The sequence below is a fragment of the Leishmania martiniquensis genome, chromosome 32, assembly GCF_017916325.1.
Source record: "Leishmania martiniquensis isolate LSCM1 chromosome 32, whole genome shotgun sequence".
In the NCBI taxonomy this organism is placed as follows: Eukaryota; Euglenozoa; class Kinetoplastea; order Trypanosomatida; family Trypanosomatidae; genus Leishmania; species Leishmania martiniquensis.
Genome location: NC_090167.1, coordinates 1,507,817 through 1,525,000, shown reverse-complemented (window position 1 = coordinate 1,525,000; position 17,184 = coordinate 1,507,817). Strand labels below are relative to the sequence as shown.

At 58.1% G+C, this 17,184-nt stretch overlaps 4 protein-coding genes across 4 annotated transcripts; all 4 read right to left on the bottom strand.

Moving 5' to 3' along the window:
- Positions 1-678: 678 nt before the first annotated feature.
- LSCM1_02047 (uncharacterized protein) lies at positions 679-1,842 on the bottom strand (the record flags this gene model as incomplete). The annotated part of the gene is made up of 1 exon (XM_067319641.1): positions 679-1,842. One exon carries the CDS (start codon positions 1,840-1,842, stop codon positions 679-681), a length of 1,164 nt encoding a protein of 387 aa, XP_067176190.1.
- A 1,575-nt stretch (positions 1,843-3,417) lies between these two features.
- On the bottom strand, positions 3,418-4,503 carry LSCM1_02046 (uncharacterized protein; the record flags this gene model as incomplete). Its single annotated transcript, XM_067319640.1, has 1 exon — positions 3,418-4,503. One exon carries the CDS (start codon positions 4,501-4,503, stop codon positions 3,418-3,420), a length of 1,086 nt encoding a protein of 361 aa, XP_067176189.1.
- A 4,347-nt stretch (positions 4,504-8,850) lies between these two features.
- LSCM1_02045 (uncharacterized protein) lies at positions 8,851-12,003 on the bottom strand (the record flags this gene model as incomplete). Its single annotated transcript, XM_067319639.1, has 1 exon — positions 8,851-12,003. One exon carries the CDS (start codon positions 12,001-12,003, stop codon positions 8,851-8,853), a length of 3,153 nt encoding a protein of 1,050 aa, XP_067176188.1.
- A 2,259-nt stretch (positions 12,004-14,262) lies between these two features.
- LSCM1_02044 (uncharacterized protein) lies at positions 14,263-17,139 on the bottom strand (the record flags this gene model as incomplete). Its single annotated transcript, XM_067319638.1, has 1 exon — positions 14,263-17,139. One exon carries the CDS (start codon positions 17,137-17,139, stop codon positions 14,263-14,265), a length of 2,877 nt encoding a protein of 958 aa, XP_067176187.1.
- Positions 17,140-17,184: the final 45 nt, after the last annotated feature.

The following is a 17,184-nucleotide window of genomic DNA, read 5'->3' as shown; positions in this document are numbered from 1 at the left end:
ATTGTCATGCGTTTCACCGGTGCACGCGCGTGTCAATGAGAGAGAGATAGAGAGACGGAGAGCGGTACGACGGCGAGAGAGGAGTGCAGAAAAACGCAAAGGGATGCTCCAGCATAGAAAATCAGCAGAGCGGGACACTTTCATCCGCATAAAAGTGAAGACACCGAAACCTTGGGTGAAGGAGTTCTCCCAGAGAGCAGCAGCAAAACAAGCCACGGCAAGGACTTCGTGAGAGCTCCTCCAACGACGAAAGGGGAGAAGAGGGGGATGGGGTGAGCACAGAAGCAAACAATCAGAGTGCAGTAAGCGGAGCAGCACTGGAGAAAAGTCAGAGGGCGGCATGGCAGTCGCTGTGCTCCTCATTGTCCTGAGATGCGCTGGGCACACACACACACGCGCGCCGAAAAAAAATATGCAACGAAGAAAAACATGCGCCCCTCTGTCCATATAAAATACGCGAAAGTGCGTCCCGCTCGGTACGCGCTCCAGAGCTCACCATCACAGGCGCAACTTTCCACACTCTTTCAGTCCATCGAGCAAGGCGGTGTACAACGGCGTTCGCGGCACAGTCATCATGCACTGCTACCGGCAATCCAATACAACGGCCAAGATGGGGATGACCTTCTACGTCCGCCGGGTCCTGTATCTGCAACATGGTGCCGCGGCTGCATTTCTGAGTCAACCAGAGGACTGGTTCGAGTTGGCGACACGCCCTCCATCAGTGCCGAGTGGATTCGGCCACAGCTGTTGCCCCCCTTGCTCTTGCCGCGAAGAGCTCTCGTCGTTCTCCTCCACCGAAACGACGCTATCGCAGTAGGCGGTCGTCTTCTCCCCGACGTTACGGCTGAAGCTAATCAGTGGAAATACTACCATGGCGTTGATCACTGTTAGTTCATTTACAAAGATGCGATAGTCCTCTGGAGTGTGAAGATAAAAGCCCAGAACCATGCAGGGATCGAATCGGCTCGCAATCAGATCGCCGCGAGCCCCATCGAGTGTGCCAACGGCCTTGTCAGAGGTGTAGCCGCTTTGGATGTAGTGTGGGTCCATGAAGAAGACGCTGCGGCCTTGATGTCCAAAGATGTAGAAGGACGCCTGCTTGCAACCTCCGGCGATGCCGCAGCACGCCTTCATATCAAGAATCTTCAGCATCATACTCTCGTACTTGGCTGACATGGGTGCAATGCCCAAGACCACAGGGATCATGAGAAAAACCGGCTGGCCCCCCGAGAGCTTTGCCAGCACCGCTGCACCGTCGACGTTACGGTCCTCACAGGAAAATGTGAATGGTACATCCCCTCCCTGCGTGTGATACGCAATCAAAGCGGCTGCCATCGCCATGCTCGCCTCAGTGGGCGACAGCATGCTCGCATACTTGACACTGTTCTTGTGAGCCTCCTCCTCGGCCCTATGGATCCCGAGCGGAGCTGATGGCACGTCCATGAACAGCTTCGATATCCTCTTCTTCCGTGCCGCGCTGTCGGCCTCAGGCAGCTCGTACGCACCTTTGCAATGATATCGCAGAAGGCAAGTCCCAATGAGCATCTGGGTGGTGCGCACGAGGCAGCCCCAGCGTGTGTCCGTCGTGGATCCGTTCGGCAAGGGAGGGAAACAGTTGCGGTAGGAGAAGTAAAGGAGCTTCTTCATGCCCCCTTGCACAAACGCCGTCGTCCCCTCACCCCTGTGCGAGCCTGAGCCCACAACGACCGCAGGCGGCTCATTCTTCAGCGAGCGGTTCGGAGTGCGGAAGATCCTGGTCGGGTTGAGCCACCACTTGAAAAGGCTTCCCGAGTCGCAGGAGGGCGCGCTTTCCACGACCTTACCGCTCCGACTCGTTTGCATGCCTAAGTGTGGCTGCAGTCAAGAGGCAGAAGAGAAACGCTCCGTGGCTGAGGCTCACAGCAACGAAAAAGGGGGAGGAAGGAGAGAGCGAATGTTACAGCGAAAGCGGCACAGCTCTCCGGAATGCAGACGCGATGCCGATGACAGAAGAGCGGGAGAGAGTATGACGAGGTCGCGGCGTCGCACGAGAGCCCTTCCCCAGGAAGGGGCGGGGGACAAGGAAAGCGCACAGACAAAGACGCGCCACACATGCCGCAACCTCCGGCAGGGCGCCGCCCCAGATGAGAGTAGGCAGGGGAAGGGGGAGAGGTGCGTGTGGGGAGAGGACGTGTCAGTGAGGGATGCGCACAGCTTCGTGAGAGGGAACGCAGGCGCGACCACTTTTGGACATTGCACCCATGCCGAAAATGAGTTGCAGAGCCGAAAAGAGAAGTGCAGATGAGATGAGGGCGCCGCAGACTGTCGCACTCAGCAGAGGTGCCCGGACGCCATCTGTGACGACACACGCGCCTGGGTAACGCGTATCGAGAGAGGCCCACAAGCCGTGCGCACACTGTCTCACTCAGGCACATGGAAAGCGGACAGTTTATTATCGCAGGGTACGGCAACAACATAGAGTCGCAGATAGGGAGCACGGCACGAAGAAAGCGGCACCTCTGTTGTGGGATAGAGAGAAAGTGGGCATTTGCAGATACAGCAAGTATCAGCGTCGAAGGCCGCCAACGCGGCAGAAAGAGGGGGGCCACGTGTGTTTCTGCATTCCCTGGTGCCGATACTCTGCCACATATTATGCCCCCGCTTCCACTTCCTTCTCCCGCAACGCGCCGCACGCTTCACGACGTCTTGGGGAGCAGCTACAGAGAGAAGTTACAGCCGAGAGCCACCACTGCCCCATGTCCCACGCACTCCTGTTTAGTAAGACTCCGAAAAAAAGGGCGCTAACGAACAGCTGATCATCATGTCGCACACTGCCCTCGGCGCACAGCTTTGACGCCTGACAACAGTGGGCACCGTGAAGGCGGGGCGACATATGTCCGCGCACCACGGAAGCCTTGCCCACGATACGCATGGCGCAACCGTGCGCACCGTTGTACAGCTCTCCGACACAACGTCGCCAAGGGCCTGACTGCTGGCATCGGTGACGACGCATCCCTCTGCCCTCCCCCACGTCCCAAGTAGCAGACGTATAGGAGCTGCTTGGCTTCCCTACACTGAGGGTGGGTGCGGAAGCCCCACACCGCGCTGAGGTGTGCCCCATCATCAGGGAAGGCGGCAATGGAAACGGCAACAACAACTAAAAAGGTCACGCGTGCAGGTGCAGCGGAGCGCTACACAGAGAGGGAGACATGCGGAGAGCGGTACGTCGAAGGAGCGGAAAAGAATAGCTGTCGAAGGTGCGCTACAGAGCCACACAAGCACAGCGATGTCTCTTCAGCGCTCCACTTCTACACAGCCTACCCCTCTCGTGTGTCTTGTGCCATGCTCAGTACAAACACGGCCCCAGATACGCCAGACGCACTGCCTTTCTCTCCCCTCGGCGCGACGGAGGCAAAGGGCCGTAGGTGTCGTGTGCACTCAGGGATCCAGCTGCGCCAGCGTCACGCCGCCTTGATGATCACCAAAGATGTAGCGCATGTCAGCAAGCCGGTCAGCGCAGTTGACCGTCGCACGCTGGCAGCCAGGCACCTCTCGATGCGCAAGGGCTGCCACTACATCCGGACCCTCGGCTTCCTCTTCCTCCTCCCCATTACCGCCTGCCATGAATGCCCCGATGGCCCAGCCCGTGACATCTCCGCAGAGCGATGTCGTCAAGAGCACATACGGCGATACCCAATCCACATAGCACAAGCCGTTAGTAGCGTGACCTGGAGACGCCATGGCCTCATCGAGTCCACTGCACTCAATGTCGTAGACAGAGTACATGCCGTCTGCCCGCCCCGCGGCCACTTGTACACCACAGATGGCGGTGCAGTTGACCAAGGGCGGGTTCACTATTTGGGCGTTGTCACACATCAGCGAGTCATCCGCTATCGAGAACGCAGCGCGCACGGAATCGCTGTTGTCGGCCCCGCTGTAGAGTGCGCCGCCGCCGTCCATTCCAACGGCAAAGAGCAGTCGAGTAGCGGCGCCGTCTTCACCAAGAGTGAGATCGACACAGTGCAATCCGCAACAGTAGTTCGATAGACTTCCGAACCGACCTCCCTCTGGCAAAGGAGAGGGCTGCTGCCGGCCGAAGATGTACCCCTCCACGTAAGGAGGCCGGGAGCCATCCACGATGCTGTACGGAAAGATGCCGCCATCCTCGCCCACAATCAGCGTCATAGCCGAGCCTGCCGGCGGCTCGTCTTTCAAGAATGCGACGCATTCGTTGTCGCTCGTGAACTCGGAAAGACACGAGACGCACTTGCGCGTGTCAAAGAGCTGGACAGTGTTGCCGCACAGCGCAACAGCGACGCGCCTGTCGTGTAGGTAGCGCAGCTCGGTTGCCTCCAATGCAGCAGCACTGTTTGGATTGCGAAACGTCATGTAGCTTCTTCGTGGAATGCGCACGTCCCAGAGTGTCAAGGCGCCTTGACTGGAGAGGGTGGCAAACGATGTGGTGGATGCCGAGCTACACGCAACAGAAATCACCCCCGCGGACTCTCGTCCAAGGAACTCCATGCCTCCTTCGCAAAGAGTCACGCAGGAAAGCAGCGGCGTAGTCGCCCTATCGCTGCAAGAAGATATCGCCGAGCCCCGTCCTTTTTGCCGATGACGCAGTGACGCGCACGTGTGCGGCGCGTCTTCGAAGCTCCGTGAAGTCGATGCGTACGCATACAGCAACAGCACCGCGGTGACGGTGCATCGTCGATATTACACCAACAAAAGAAAAGGAGGGAGGCGACCAGATAAGTTGCAAGACTGCACGATGAGCGACCGAGGGCCACGACAATGGTGTGAATAGGGAGGTCCCTCAAAGAGACTCCAGGCACTGGTGGCGGTTGTGCCTGTGAAGGTGTGGCCTGAAAACGACGCTAATGCAAAGAGAAGCACCTAAGCATGCCCGCGAGGCGCATCTGACGAACCAAAGCACTCCGCACGAGCCGCTTGGCGAATAAGCACAGAAGTGGCGCACTAAGCCGGATGCCCGCTTGTTTTCACAGGCACGTCAGCTGTTAGCAACGTACCGTGCTATGAGAAACCTCCTTTGCAGCACTCGCATCACTGCAAAGCGGTGCGACAAGAGCGCACGGTTAGGGGCAGCGTCACAAGTGCCGCGTTCAATTCAGCGCGCGCTTCCTTTTGCATTCGTCGCTTCCCTGCAGTACTGCTGCCCAGCGCGGCATCGCATTGACTTCAAGTTGCCCTGAACGCCAAGACGCACGCGGACTCTCAGCCACATAAGTGCGTGCAAACGCAGAGACAGCCCCACCCCACCCCAACATACCAAGGCACTGGCAGGCAACCCCATTTGAACGGAATACTGCCGAGTTGGTGAATGGCGCACTGTCAGCGCTATTTCTTTTTCCACTCGTCAGGTTTTTCTCGTATTGTTACGTTCCTTCAGTGAAAGCGCTGGGGCTGCGAGGACGTCCCTGTATCGATGCCACCTCAGCCTGAGATGGCCACTGCACGCCAGCCGCCGTCGACATTGCACGCCAGGACGAGCTCAGATAGAGAGCCCATCGGGGCAGGCACAGAGACAGAGCAGCAGGGACAAAGCGATGCACTCATACGCATGCGTGTGAATATACGTATGCACAAAAGAAACGGCGCACCAATGTTATCGGAGAAAGAAAGTGAAATGAGCGCTCACGACGGACGCGTCCGTGCAACCACATTCTCACGGACAACCGGAAAGCTGAAAGCGAAAGCGTCGACAGGACGCATGCCGACCTGAAGGAGAGGGGCGGCGATGGGCGGCGGGGGGGATGATGAGGGAAGAGAACAGAGAAGAAGAGAAACAGAGAGACGGAGGTGATTAGGAGGGGGGCGCACTTTCATGGCGGATCTGTAAGAAGCCGACATGAAGGCTAACAAACAAACAAATTGGCTTGGCGACGCCAGCAGCTGCACATCCGCGCACCCCGCACAAACGAATGACCACAAATAGCGACGAAGAGGAATGAAAGTCGCGTTCGCGGGTCTGTCAGAGCGTCGCTGCTCCTCTTACGATACGAATGAGTCATGACCAACAGAAAAATGTGAAAGGCAGATATGGAAGAGAGCAACACAAAGACAACGTAACACATTCATGTCTCGCATGTGTAAGGACCCGTGCGCGAGAACGCCGAGCCAAATGCACACGGCCGGGGTGAAAAGAGAGCGAGCGAGGAGCGCATCAGACAAGGCAGCAAAGTAAAGATGGGAGCCTCTCTCTATCGTTCGGGCCAGGCTTTCACCCGCGCTTGCGCGTGTGTTGATGGGAGCGGGGGGGTTGCCCTAGCCCAGCGCACAGGCTCGACCCGCACACCCCCCGCCCACGTTCTCACTGGTCTCATTACAGAACGCTGGCGCCTACCAGCACCCACGCACTCCAGGTCCGGTACTGACACGCCGACTTACCCTACAAAACACGATGTATAAGCCCCAGAAAAAAAGTGCGTACCGCCCAACAGCACACATCTCGTCGCCTGCCTGCCACTATGTACCAGCATGTTCACTGTTGCCGCAAGGCAACTAAACTGGCACGAAAGCGTTATTACATCGCACCAGCATAGCGCCCGTTCTCACCTGCACAGCCGCTCCAGATGAATGGGAAACTGAAAGCACGTCGAAAAAGGAGCCAAGTGACGACGCTTACGGAAAGGCTGACGGGAGCGACAAAAAAAAGGACGAAGCAGCGCGGCAACTTCCGCGAAGACCACCGTGGAGAGCTGAGAGAGAGAGAGACGAATCACATCTAAACGCGTCAAGGAGGGGGTGTCGAGAGGCAATGAGGACAGACGGGAACAACGCGAGGCACAAAGGGAGGAGAGGGAGACCGCGTGGGCACACACACACAGAGGACGCAACGTGACCTCCCGGCCAGGCGATACAAGGAAAGACAGCAAAAAACAGGCTATGCAAGCGGAGAAACAATAAGGAAGACGAAGAGAGGTGGAGAGGCCTTCTCGCTCAAGTGAAGAAGGAGGCGAGGAGAGGGAGCGTTGGTAGAAAAAAGAAGTAACAACGCGCGACTTGGGGAAGGGCTGAGAAGAAGAAATGGAGGGGGAGGGAAGGGGGGCTATCGAGGAGAGGGAAGATTTTACATGGCAATTTCATGCTGGATTGAAACTGCTCCACACCTGAAGCGAGAACAACATCGACGGAAAAGATGCAACAAACGAGTGGGAAGAGATGGGGTAAAACATATCTGTATGTCTGTGCGCGTGGCAGGCCTGCGCGAAACACGGCATAGAAGGATGTCAGTGTGCATACGGCTGAGATATGGGCGTAAGCGCGGAAGCGAGAGAGAGTGGGGCGATCTACTTGGCCGCGAAGCCTGTCTTTTTGGTACCAGGAGGAGTGAGAGAGATGAAAAAGAGAAATGGCAGCGACATTCTCTTCGTGGGGCCGCGGCGGAGCTAACTGGGGAGCACTGAAAAGCAATACCAGAGGGGGGAAAGAAGGGGGTCACACGAAAAAAGAGCAGTGCAAACACGCAAAGATCCACAGCTACGTGCGCATGCGTGTGTTCGCTTGCACATGCGTCAGAGGGAGATGCTAGGTCCGCCGTTGACGATGACATGCTTGTGGGAGTGTGTACATGTGCCTCTATAAGCATTCGTGTGTGTAACGCATCTCTCGCAAGGCCCACACCTCTTGCCGTACAACTGAAAAGGCGATTGCAGCCGTCTTACGAGACGGCTCACTCCCAGTGCCGGGGGAGGGGGAGGTGAACAGAATCTGCCGAGAAGAAAGAGGCGAAGTGCAGCCGTCCACGCTGACAGTCCAATTCACCATCGGAGAAGGAGAAGGTGCGCCGCGCCAACGCGCGCGAAGCCCAGACCGTCTCCAACAGCGAGCGTTAAGAAATATATATATATATATATGTGTAGATGATATTAAGAAAGCGGAGAAGGGGGTGCAAGAGACCTGTGCATATGACAACCAGAGAGGGAGAAGTAATAGGCAAGATAGAAGGGGAGAAGACGCACACATACGCACATACATATGTATGCGTGTGTGTGTGTGCGCGCGCGCACAAAAGGAAATGGGCGGGCTTAAATCATTCCTGGGGAGAAATGGGGGCAGCGGTGTTGGCGGTGGTGCTGGCCGCTCCCGAAGAGAGACCAAGGCGAGGAGCAGAAAAGACAAACAGAGACAGAGAGAAAAGGACAGAGAGGGAAAGCGGAGGGGAGGAGGCAGCTGGAAGAGTTTGGTCACAGGATGAACAGAAAATGGAGAGGTATGGAAGAAACGCCATTCATTGCTGCCGCATCGGGCGCGCATCACCAGAAATACGACTCGAGTTTGACCAAAGTGGACGCCGAAGAATGAGCGGGCGAGTGGGGGGAGGGGGCAGAAGCGCAGAGCATACCTCCAGAGCGAGGGAGCGGCAGTCACATACCGGCTAAGAGAGGCAAAAGGATGCGAAGAGGAGCGGAGGGCACCAAGCGTGAGTTGAGCATTGACGGGGAGCACCAACACCTTTAAGGAAAAGAATAGAAGAAGCGCAACGAAAAAGGCTGTCGTGGGAAAGATGAGTACGCCTTCAGAGAAGTCCACTAAAGCGACCGACGGTCGGTCCACTTGCGAGTGGGTTAGCTAGTGCGCTCACGGTGCCTATGCGGCCTCTCTCAAAAGAGCAGGAGCACCTTCACCTGCGCATCTCCACCCTAAACGGGTGCGAATGGAGTTCCCTGTCTGTCTCCGTCTCCCCATAGACACGCACATGAGCAATATACATATGCATACATGTATATATATATATATGTATATGTATGTGCGGGGAGGGGGGAAGGAGGGGGTGGCACCTCCCCCCACCCTGCACACACGGGAAGTTTCGAGTCGGCGCTGATAGCCGTCCTTTTGTTTCTCGTCGTTTCAGCGTACTTTAAAGAGCATCTTCGCAGCTCCATTTGGGTCTCCATTGCTGCTTCGCAGGGCCCTCTTGGCATCCGGCTTTGCCGCACCGAGCGAGATGAGCTGCTGTACGCTGGGATCTGTCGTGTTGAGGTCCCTGTGCTTGCGCGCGTTGTTCCTCATCTTTCGGCGGTCCACCCCATAGAGCAGCCGTGCCGCTGTACGCTGGACGTCGCCATTGTAGTGTGCTAGCACCAGGCGGCTGATGGACGCATCGAAGCCCATGCTAGCAAGTGCCTGAGCCTTCACCTCAAAGTCGTGCTGATGGCGGGCCGTTGCGGCGCGCTTGAGGTCGTCAGCTGCGGCACTCTCGCCCTCCGTACCCATGGCCTCGGCAAGGCGCTTGTACTGAACACGCTGGCCTTGTTGGTCCATCATCTTCTTCGTTATCGCCACCACCTCCAATTCGCTAGCGCCGAGACCCTTCATCTCATCCGGCTGCAGTTTCGACAGCGCCGAAACCGTCTTGATATCAGCCGAAATGAAGTTGCGCATGACGTCGTGGTGCACGTTAGCGGCAGTCATCACGTTGTTGAAACCGGACGCGGACTGCTTGTCAACGCGGTCAGCCTCGATAGCGAGGATGGCGCTGAAAACCTCTTCGCGCGAGTCCGCCTCCACCGCCACATCCAGCAGTGTGTCCATGTCAAACTCGGGGAACACGCTGAAAGCCTCCTCTACCCACCGAACCGTCTCCGCTGACATGCCCTTGGCGGCCCTGGCAGCCTTTGCCTCTCGCCTCTCGCGCATCTGACACATTGCCTCCTGCCGCAGCTGCTCCTCGACGCGCTTGCGCTCGCGGACCTCTTCGATCCAGCGGCGCAGGTAGGGCTTACAGCGGTACAGCAGCTGGGCGCGGCGGCGTAGCACCAGCCGCTCTAGCGCCGACCACACATCGGCCTGAAGGAATACCTTCGTCTTTCCGACGGCGTAGTTGGGCTCCGCCCAATCGTACAGACGCTGGTACCGCTGCAAGAGGTCCTCGCACGCGTCGCTGTAGCGCTCGTGCACGAAAAGGTTAGCGGTGGTGCGGGGCACGATGGCGTAGAAGTACCTGCAAAACTGATCCAGCGGGCGGCGCACTGGGTAACCCTGGCGCTTGAGAGCGATGGTCTGCAAGACGCCGGCGGACTCGAGCTGTGAGCCGACGAGGAGGTTTTCCAGGAAGGCGGGGCTTGCCTCCGTGTTCGGCTTGATGCAGCGAATAAATTGGGTGTCCGTGGACTCTAGTTCAGAGCGCAGGCCTGACAGCTGCCGCTGGAAGCGGATGGCAACGGTCTGCTTACGGCGTGCCTCGCTCTTTTCCGTCGAGAGTAGCGTCCTGACAAACTCGTCGGTGGACTCTTTCACACACTCGTACATGTCCTCCTTCAGCGCGTCTGTGTTCTTCTCCAGCCACTCTGCCGTGTTGTAGCTCACGAAGGAGGCGTAGTGGTTCACGCCGAACTGGTTCGGGATCGTGCTCTTCGGCTTCACAAAGTACGCGTTCCTGCCGCCCCACTGCTCCCACAGGTTCATGGTGAAGCGCTCAGTACTGCCACCCTTGAAGTTACACTCCTCATCCAGCATCGAAAAAATGCCGAGGCGCTTGGCATCGAACATGTCGACGCACTCCGAGTTGTCTGGGAACGCGATCTTAGGCGTCTGAATGCCTTCGCACCGACATTCCTCCTCATCGTTGACGAACGTGTACTTGTTGTAGTGGTTTTGCAGCGACTCGTTCGCGTAATTGATGCAGAGCTGCTCAAAGCTGTTGCGAGTGAAGTTTTCAAACCCGAAGATGTCGAGCAGGCCGATGTATTTGCAGTCGCTGCAGTCCACCTGCGGCCGGATGGCGGCGTTCACAAACTCAACAATCCGATCGAACATGCCCACGTAGAGTCCCTTGCAGAAGGCGTTGCGCAGGCCCTCCGCCTCTGCCTTCGAGGCCAGGATCGTGACCAGAGACGTCTTGCTCTTGACGAGGAAGCAGGCACGCAGTTTGGCCTCGTCCACGCAGAGCAGTTGGCAGCCAGTCGAGAATGGCGCCTCGCATACGATCTGCGCCTTGTCGTTGTTGTCAGCCTCGAACTCGACCTCCATGAGATGTAGGATAGCCGCCAGCACGCGAAAGATGCACCTCTCGGTCTCCCGCGGCACCCCGATCATCGAGAGTGCTTGCCGCACCGTGTGGAACTCGTGCGCGTCGTCGAGCGGTTTGCCGTCGACGCCGCGGCGTATGAAAGTATTGCCGCCGTTCAGGCACTTGTATTCTTGGGCCGTCTTGAGCCCACCCAGATGCTGCTTCTCCTTCGGCGACAGACCCGCCAGCATCTCGTAGAAGATATGGTAGTTGCGTTCACCAGGAGACTGCATAATGATGCGGCTCCTCTCCAGCAAGTAGGTGACGGTCTGGCCTCCAATCATGACACCGGAAACAGGGTCAAAGTACAGCTTGATGTACTTGCCGAAGCGCGAAGAGTTGTCGTTGCGCACCGTTCGAGCATTGCCGAACGACTCCATGACGGGGTTGCTCCAGACCAAGTTCTCGTCGATGCTGTCTGCAATGTTGCACTGGGATGTGTCTTTGCTGTAGATGTGGCTCAGCTGGCCGAGGTATGCGATGAGCATCTTGGCGTTTTCGGTTTTACCGGAGCCGGACTCACCGGAGATGACGATGGACTGGTTGCCCTGGCCCTGAAAGAACACCGCATTGAAGGCTTTGTGGGCCACCTGCCAGATGTGTGGAGGCAGCATGCGAGGGTCTGAAAGGCTTAGGTACCGCTTGCGCTCCTCGTCGCCGTTCAACGGCATGCGTCGAAACGGGTTGACGGAGAGCACCATCTCCCCCATGAGCGAGTACTGCTTCTGCAGCTTCTCAAAGCGGTCCTTGACACAGTGCAAAAGTGTGGCCACATGCAAATCGCTCACGTGGAAAAGCTGAGCGTCTTCGGCATCGTAGCTCTCTGAAATGTAGCCGTGCACATTCTCTGCCGTCACTGTCACGGCAGCGTGGGAGGCGTTGTCTTCTACCGTCACCTTAGCGTCATCGGCTTGCCTTACGGTACCACGCAACCACCCGCCCTTGGTGTCGAAGTAGTACACCTCCTGGTTCACAGACACACGCTCCGGCATTGCGCCCTTTCTGTGGGTGGCCCTGATATATATATATAAGGCTTGTGCGAGTGACGGACTCGTTTGACCGGCAGGTGCAGATGCTGAGGGCGCTTATGTGGGGAGGAGTAAATAAAGGGACGCAGAGGTGTACGGCGGTACGAGAGGGTGGTGCTATAGGGTGAGTAGGAGCCGTGAATCGCTGGCGAGAACCTCGCACAGACAGGTGAGTGAGGATGGAGGAAAAGGGCAGAGTGGCGGTGAGAAGAGGGCACGTGAGAAAGCCCATAAACAAATATGACTAAGAAAACAGCGTCAAAGGCGATGTTGGGGGTGAATTGTGCAATGACGAAGGCGGGCGGCGGTAGGTGGTGATGCGCACACTGCGACAACGTGGTTACGTGCCAGCACGAAGGTGAGCGGTGAAAGCGGTACAAAGAGAGAGCGCGCGCAAGAAGGCATAGGTTTAGAAGAAGGCGTGTGACATCGCAGGTTGCGTACGTTCGAGCATCGATGCACCATATCGTGCGTGGCCGGGTGAGAGGCAGGCGATCCTCCCACCTTTCGCCGCCGCCAAAGAGAGCTGCAACAGTTGCAAAGCGACGCGGCGGTGCGCATCGTTGGTGGCGTTCTGCAACTGTTGCAGTCGTACTCCGTCATCGCCACTGGCGCTACGGAAGTTGCGCTTTCTCTGCTTGCAGAACGACAGCATGCCCTCTCTCGCTCGCCCTACCCCCGCTTACATGAGAGCAGGAGAAATGCCCGTCAACGCAGTAGAGGAACGTGCGCCTGTCAGAGGCGGCAGTAACTTGTTCAGAAGCTCTCTTAGTCGATGCAGACGTCGAACGAGTACACCCAGGTCCGGAGGGGGAGAACGCATTGCCCCCCCATTCACTGTGCCTTTGTACTCTCCCCTCCCCCCAGCGCCTCCCTCGCGCGACGCAACAGAGCACATCACAGGCTTGATTGCATGGTAGAAGCGAAGGCAGAGAGAAGAGCAGCACACACACACACGATCACAAGAAGTGCAGAATGAGGTAGACGGACAGCTAGCCACTCAGCAGGTCTGTCACGCGGGGTGTGCAGCTAGCAAAATAAACGGCATAGGAGGCATTTTTCTATGACGAGCCATGTAGTGATCGGTTCAGTCGCACGTGCGTGTGTGCGGCACAGATGGGCCTTCTACAGCAAGCCATGCGCGTGTATGCCCGCGTGTTTGTACGGCGATCGATCTACACCGAAGTGGGAATCCTGATAGGAGGGTGGCGCGGGCCACACCGTATGGAGTTGTCGCCAACGTCCCCTCACATACGCGGCACATTAAAAAAAAAGAATCAGCCAAGTCAGGCGTCCCATCAGCGGGACATCAGCAACGACGAGGAGAGCATGCGAGTCAAAGATTAATAATTTAGCAAAAGAGGTCAAAGAGAGGCGAGTGAGAAGGGGGAGAAGAAGGGTCTGGGGACGCGCTTTTGTATATGTGTGTGCGCGCATGTCTATTCGCACCCTCGCAGGAGCGGCGACGCCTGCGACCGAGAAAGCAGTTCGCTTTCGTCAGCGACTGAGGCCTTCGGTCAAGAAAAGGACTTGCTGCGCACACCTGCATCCTTCATCCTCTTCACAGGCACAGTACTCCCTCGACTACGCGCGAGTGCAAGCAGGAAAACCAGTAGGGGTGGCTGCGCTGGGCGAGGCCGCTCAACACATATGCACGTATACGCGCCCACCCATACCCACACAGCACATGCGCGCACACACACACACGGACACACACAGCACAACGATTGGCTAACAATGGCAGACCTGCCGGCGCGTGACGGTTTCCTTTTGTTTTCCCATGTCATTTGGTTTTCCATTTTTCGTTGGGTGTGCACGAGAGAAGGGGAGCCGGCATGCAGTGCGCACCCTGCGACACCCTATGCGTACAGCAGCTTAGGCGTGCGTGCCTGCCATCGCAGTCATCTACGCTGCCGGCACCGCTTGGTCGCTCACCCCTCCCGCTTTCGTGGGAGAGCGCGAGCAGCGTCCCCACCCCTACGCGGAGAGAGCGGTACCCACACATACACATACACACACACACGCACAAACACACTCGGTAAAGAGAGACGGGGACGAACGCACACGGCATAGCAGCGAAGCAGTGATGGGCGAGAAGAGGAGATCAAACAGCGCTCCGCCCATCGTCCCATTCCTCTCTCACTCGCCCCCCGCCCCCCCCACTTCAGCGCCCGGACGCACCACGATACCCTCTTAAGAGGCATGCGCGCACCATCAGCGCTCTTATCGATGCAAAGAGCGAATGTATTTGACATGCTGCGCGTCCGACTCCTTTTCTTTGCGAGCCCTCTCCGTCATTGCCGTCACCCACTGCGGCAGCTGCAGAGTCTCTTGCTTGCAGAGAAGCTTGTCTTTGGCGTGCGCGAGACGACTAGCGATGGGTGTCCCTACAGGCAGTTCCATGGCTCTCTGCCGGGCGGCTGCCACGTCGGCGGCGGTTGGCAGCGGGATTGGAATGCTGTAGGCATGCAGATCAGCGGCCATCATTGCCTGGGTAACCTCTGGCATCTGCTGCTGCGCGTGAAACGCCTCCTCCTCGTGGCGCAAGGCAAGCTCCTCGCTCAAGGTTGTCAACTCCGTCTGCAGACGCTGCTCGAACGCCTTCTGCGCTGCCGCATCTAGCGCCCCCTCCGCTTCAGCGAGCTCATCGCCGACCGTAAAGACAAAAGGCACCACGACGAGTCGCATGGATGACCCAGCAGTCGGCGAAGCGCGCGCCTCTCGGTTGGGCGGCCTGCGGTCCCCATTGCGGTGGCCGCAACCACCACGACGATGCGGAAGCTTATCGGTGCTGGCACAAATCAACACACGCGCATCACCGCACTTGAGCACTGCGCAAGGGCCGCGCGCCGCCTCGCAGTTCAAAGGAGGATTCACCACCTTTAACAGAGAATACGGAGTGTCAGGGTCGACAGGCGCGCCGGTCAAGTGCGCGTCAGTGGGTAAGGAAAAGCCGGCGAGACTGCGCAGCATCACCTCGATCTTGACCAGGTCGTGTGGGTGGCGCACTTGCCTCTCTGGGGCATTGACGAACACCGATTTGCCCTCCACAATACCAGGCATCGGCTCCAGAGCCGAAATGGGGACGGAGAGACGCACAATCTGCTCCGCGCACTCGTAGCGGGACACATCTGCCGCGCCCAGTTCGAGGCGGCGCCGCTTTGGTGTCCCGTTCGGTGATTCTGTCAGTTCGCTGCCAGCATGAGCGGGGTCGCTACATTTATCGCCGATGTCTTCGTTCGCGCGCTCGTAGACGCGATGAAGCTCGCACTCCGCTACGACGTTCTTGGCACACAGCGGATCGAGGTCCACGACGCGCACGACCTTGTCCGTGAGCACCTCTGCTCCAACGACCTCGTCACATGCCACAGGCTGAGCGAGGTAGTACACACCGTGAAGCATCGTTTTGGCGGCCGCGAACTCGGCGCTGTCGAGCGCCGCCCCGTCCGCGGCGCCGTCGTCTCTTCCTTTGAAGCACAACATGAGCGGCGCAGAGTATGTGATGTTGCTTGTCAGCGCCTGAATCATGCGCAGCCCACCATCCGTCACCAACACATGTTTGCCGCTAGGGAGCCGGACAAGATTGCGGACCTCGCTACGGTCCATGACATCCACATGGTTGCTGACAAAGGTGCCGTAGGCCCCCTCCATCTCCTGGAAAAATGTTGGTGCCTCCATGTCCACAAACTCAATGCCCGGGAAGTCGTCCTCTGCAAAGAGCGGCGGCACGCACTTGGCTGCGTCAATGATCTCCACGCGGGTGCCTGGCCGAAAAAGGCCCTGCGCTGCCGCCTTGCGCTGGTGATGCAGCGATCGCTGCAGCTCCGCCTTGACCTTCTTTTTCTGCAGCTCGACACCAGTGAGGAGCTCGCCAAGAAGCTTCGCCCGAAGCTCGCGTTCGCGGCGCTTGCACGCGGCACAAATCAGGGTCTTGTGGGCCAGCGAGTGGCCCTGCTCCTGTGCCTCGAAGCACGACACTGTGAAGATGCCCAGGCACCGCGCGCACTCCGTCTCGTAGGATACGGCGCATGGTAGCTGGGCGTCACCGCACACGCCTTTATAGACGTGCCGCACCTCCGCATAAATCGGCTCGAGCGTTTCTCTGTTCATCCCCAGCAGCTTCTCATGCGAGCACTTCAGCTGTACCTCGATCACCTCAAAGCAGTTGCAGGGAGCACCACACTCCAGGAGACACTTGTGACCACATGAGAGGGTGGCACCGCACGCGTAGGAGCACGTCAGGTGGCCGTCCTCGGAGTGGCAGGTGCGCGTGCACACGTGTTCGGGGTGGTGGCACGCGTGCGGGCGCAGGCAAAGGTGCTTGCAGCAAGGCTCTATGTGCGCGAGGCCGTACTCAAGCTGTCGCTGATTCGGGTGTCTGCTGCAACAGAGAGGGATCGTCGGACCAACTAGTGAGGGAAAGTACGCGGATGCCACCTCCATGGCTGCCTGCGTCGTCGTAGTGGCGTCGAAAGAGATGACTGCGCGGACATCCTCCAGCTTGCTGACAAACATCTTGTACCACTTCGCCTGCAACTGCGGTGCCATCCACCCCGCATCCGCGCACAGTACAAACGCATCCATCGCCGCGCCCATTGCCTCGGACACAAAGAGCTCCTCACTGGCCAGCAGCGGCGACGATACCTTCAAATTCCGTGGAAGCGCATCCATCAAGTAAAGAACTACTCGGTAGCGGTACTTGGTGTTGTCGCGCTTGTTGATGGCCGGCAGTTCGTGGTGGGCAAGAAGAACGGGACGCTCTTTCATCTCCCCCTGAGCGCTATGCTGCTCGAGCTCTTGCTGGAGCATTGCCTTCCACGAGAACGGCACGAGAACAGCAATGCTTCGAGACTCCGCGCCGTGGCGGTGCATCCAATGAATCAGGTGCATTATCTTACGCATCCCCTTTGGTACACCAGCATCGCGAGTGACCTGCTGAAGCGTCCAGAGCCACAGCGGCGATTGCAACCCCAGCGCGAAGGCACGCTGGCGCGACTCGTCGCCTGCTTTGCCATAGAAACAGCGGGTGATGAAGTCTTCTGCTTGGGAAGCGAGAGGCGCGATCCCCTCATAGAGGCTCGAGCCGGTGTGCGAGGCCATGTGTGGAGAGGAGAGTGGGCCGAATGAGATTAAGAGGAGGATCCG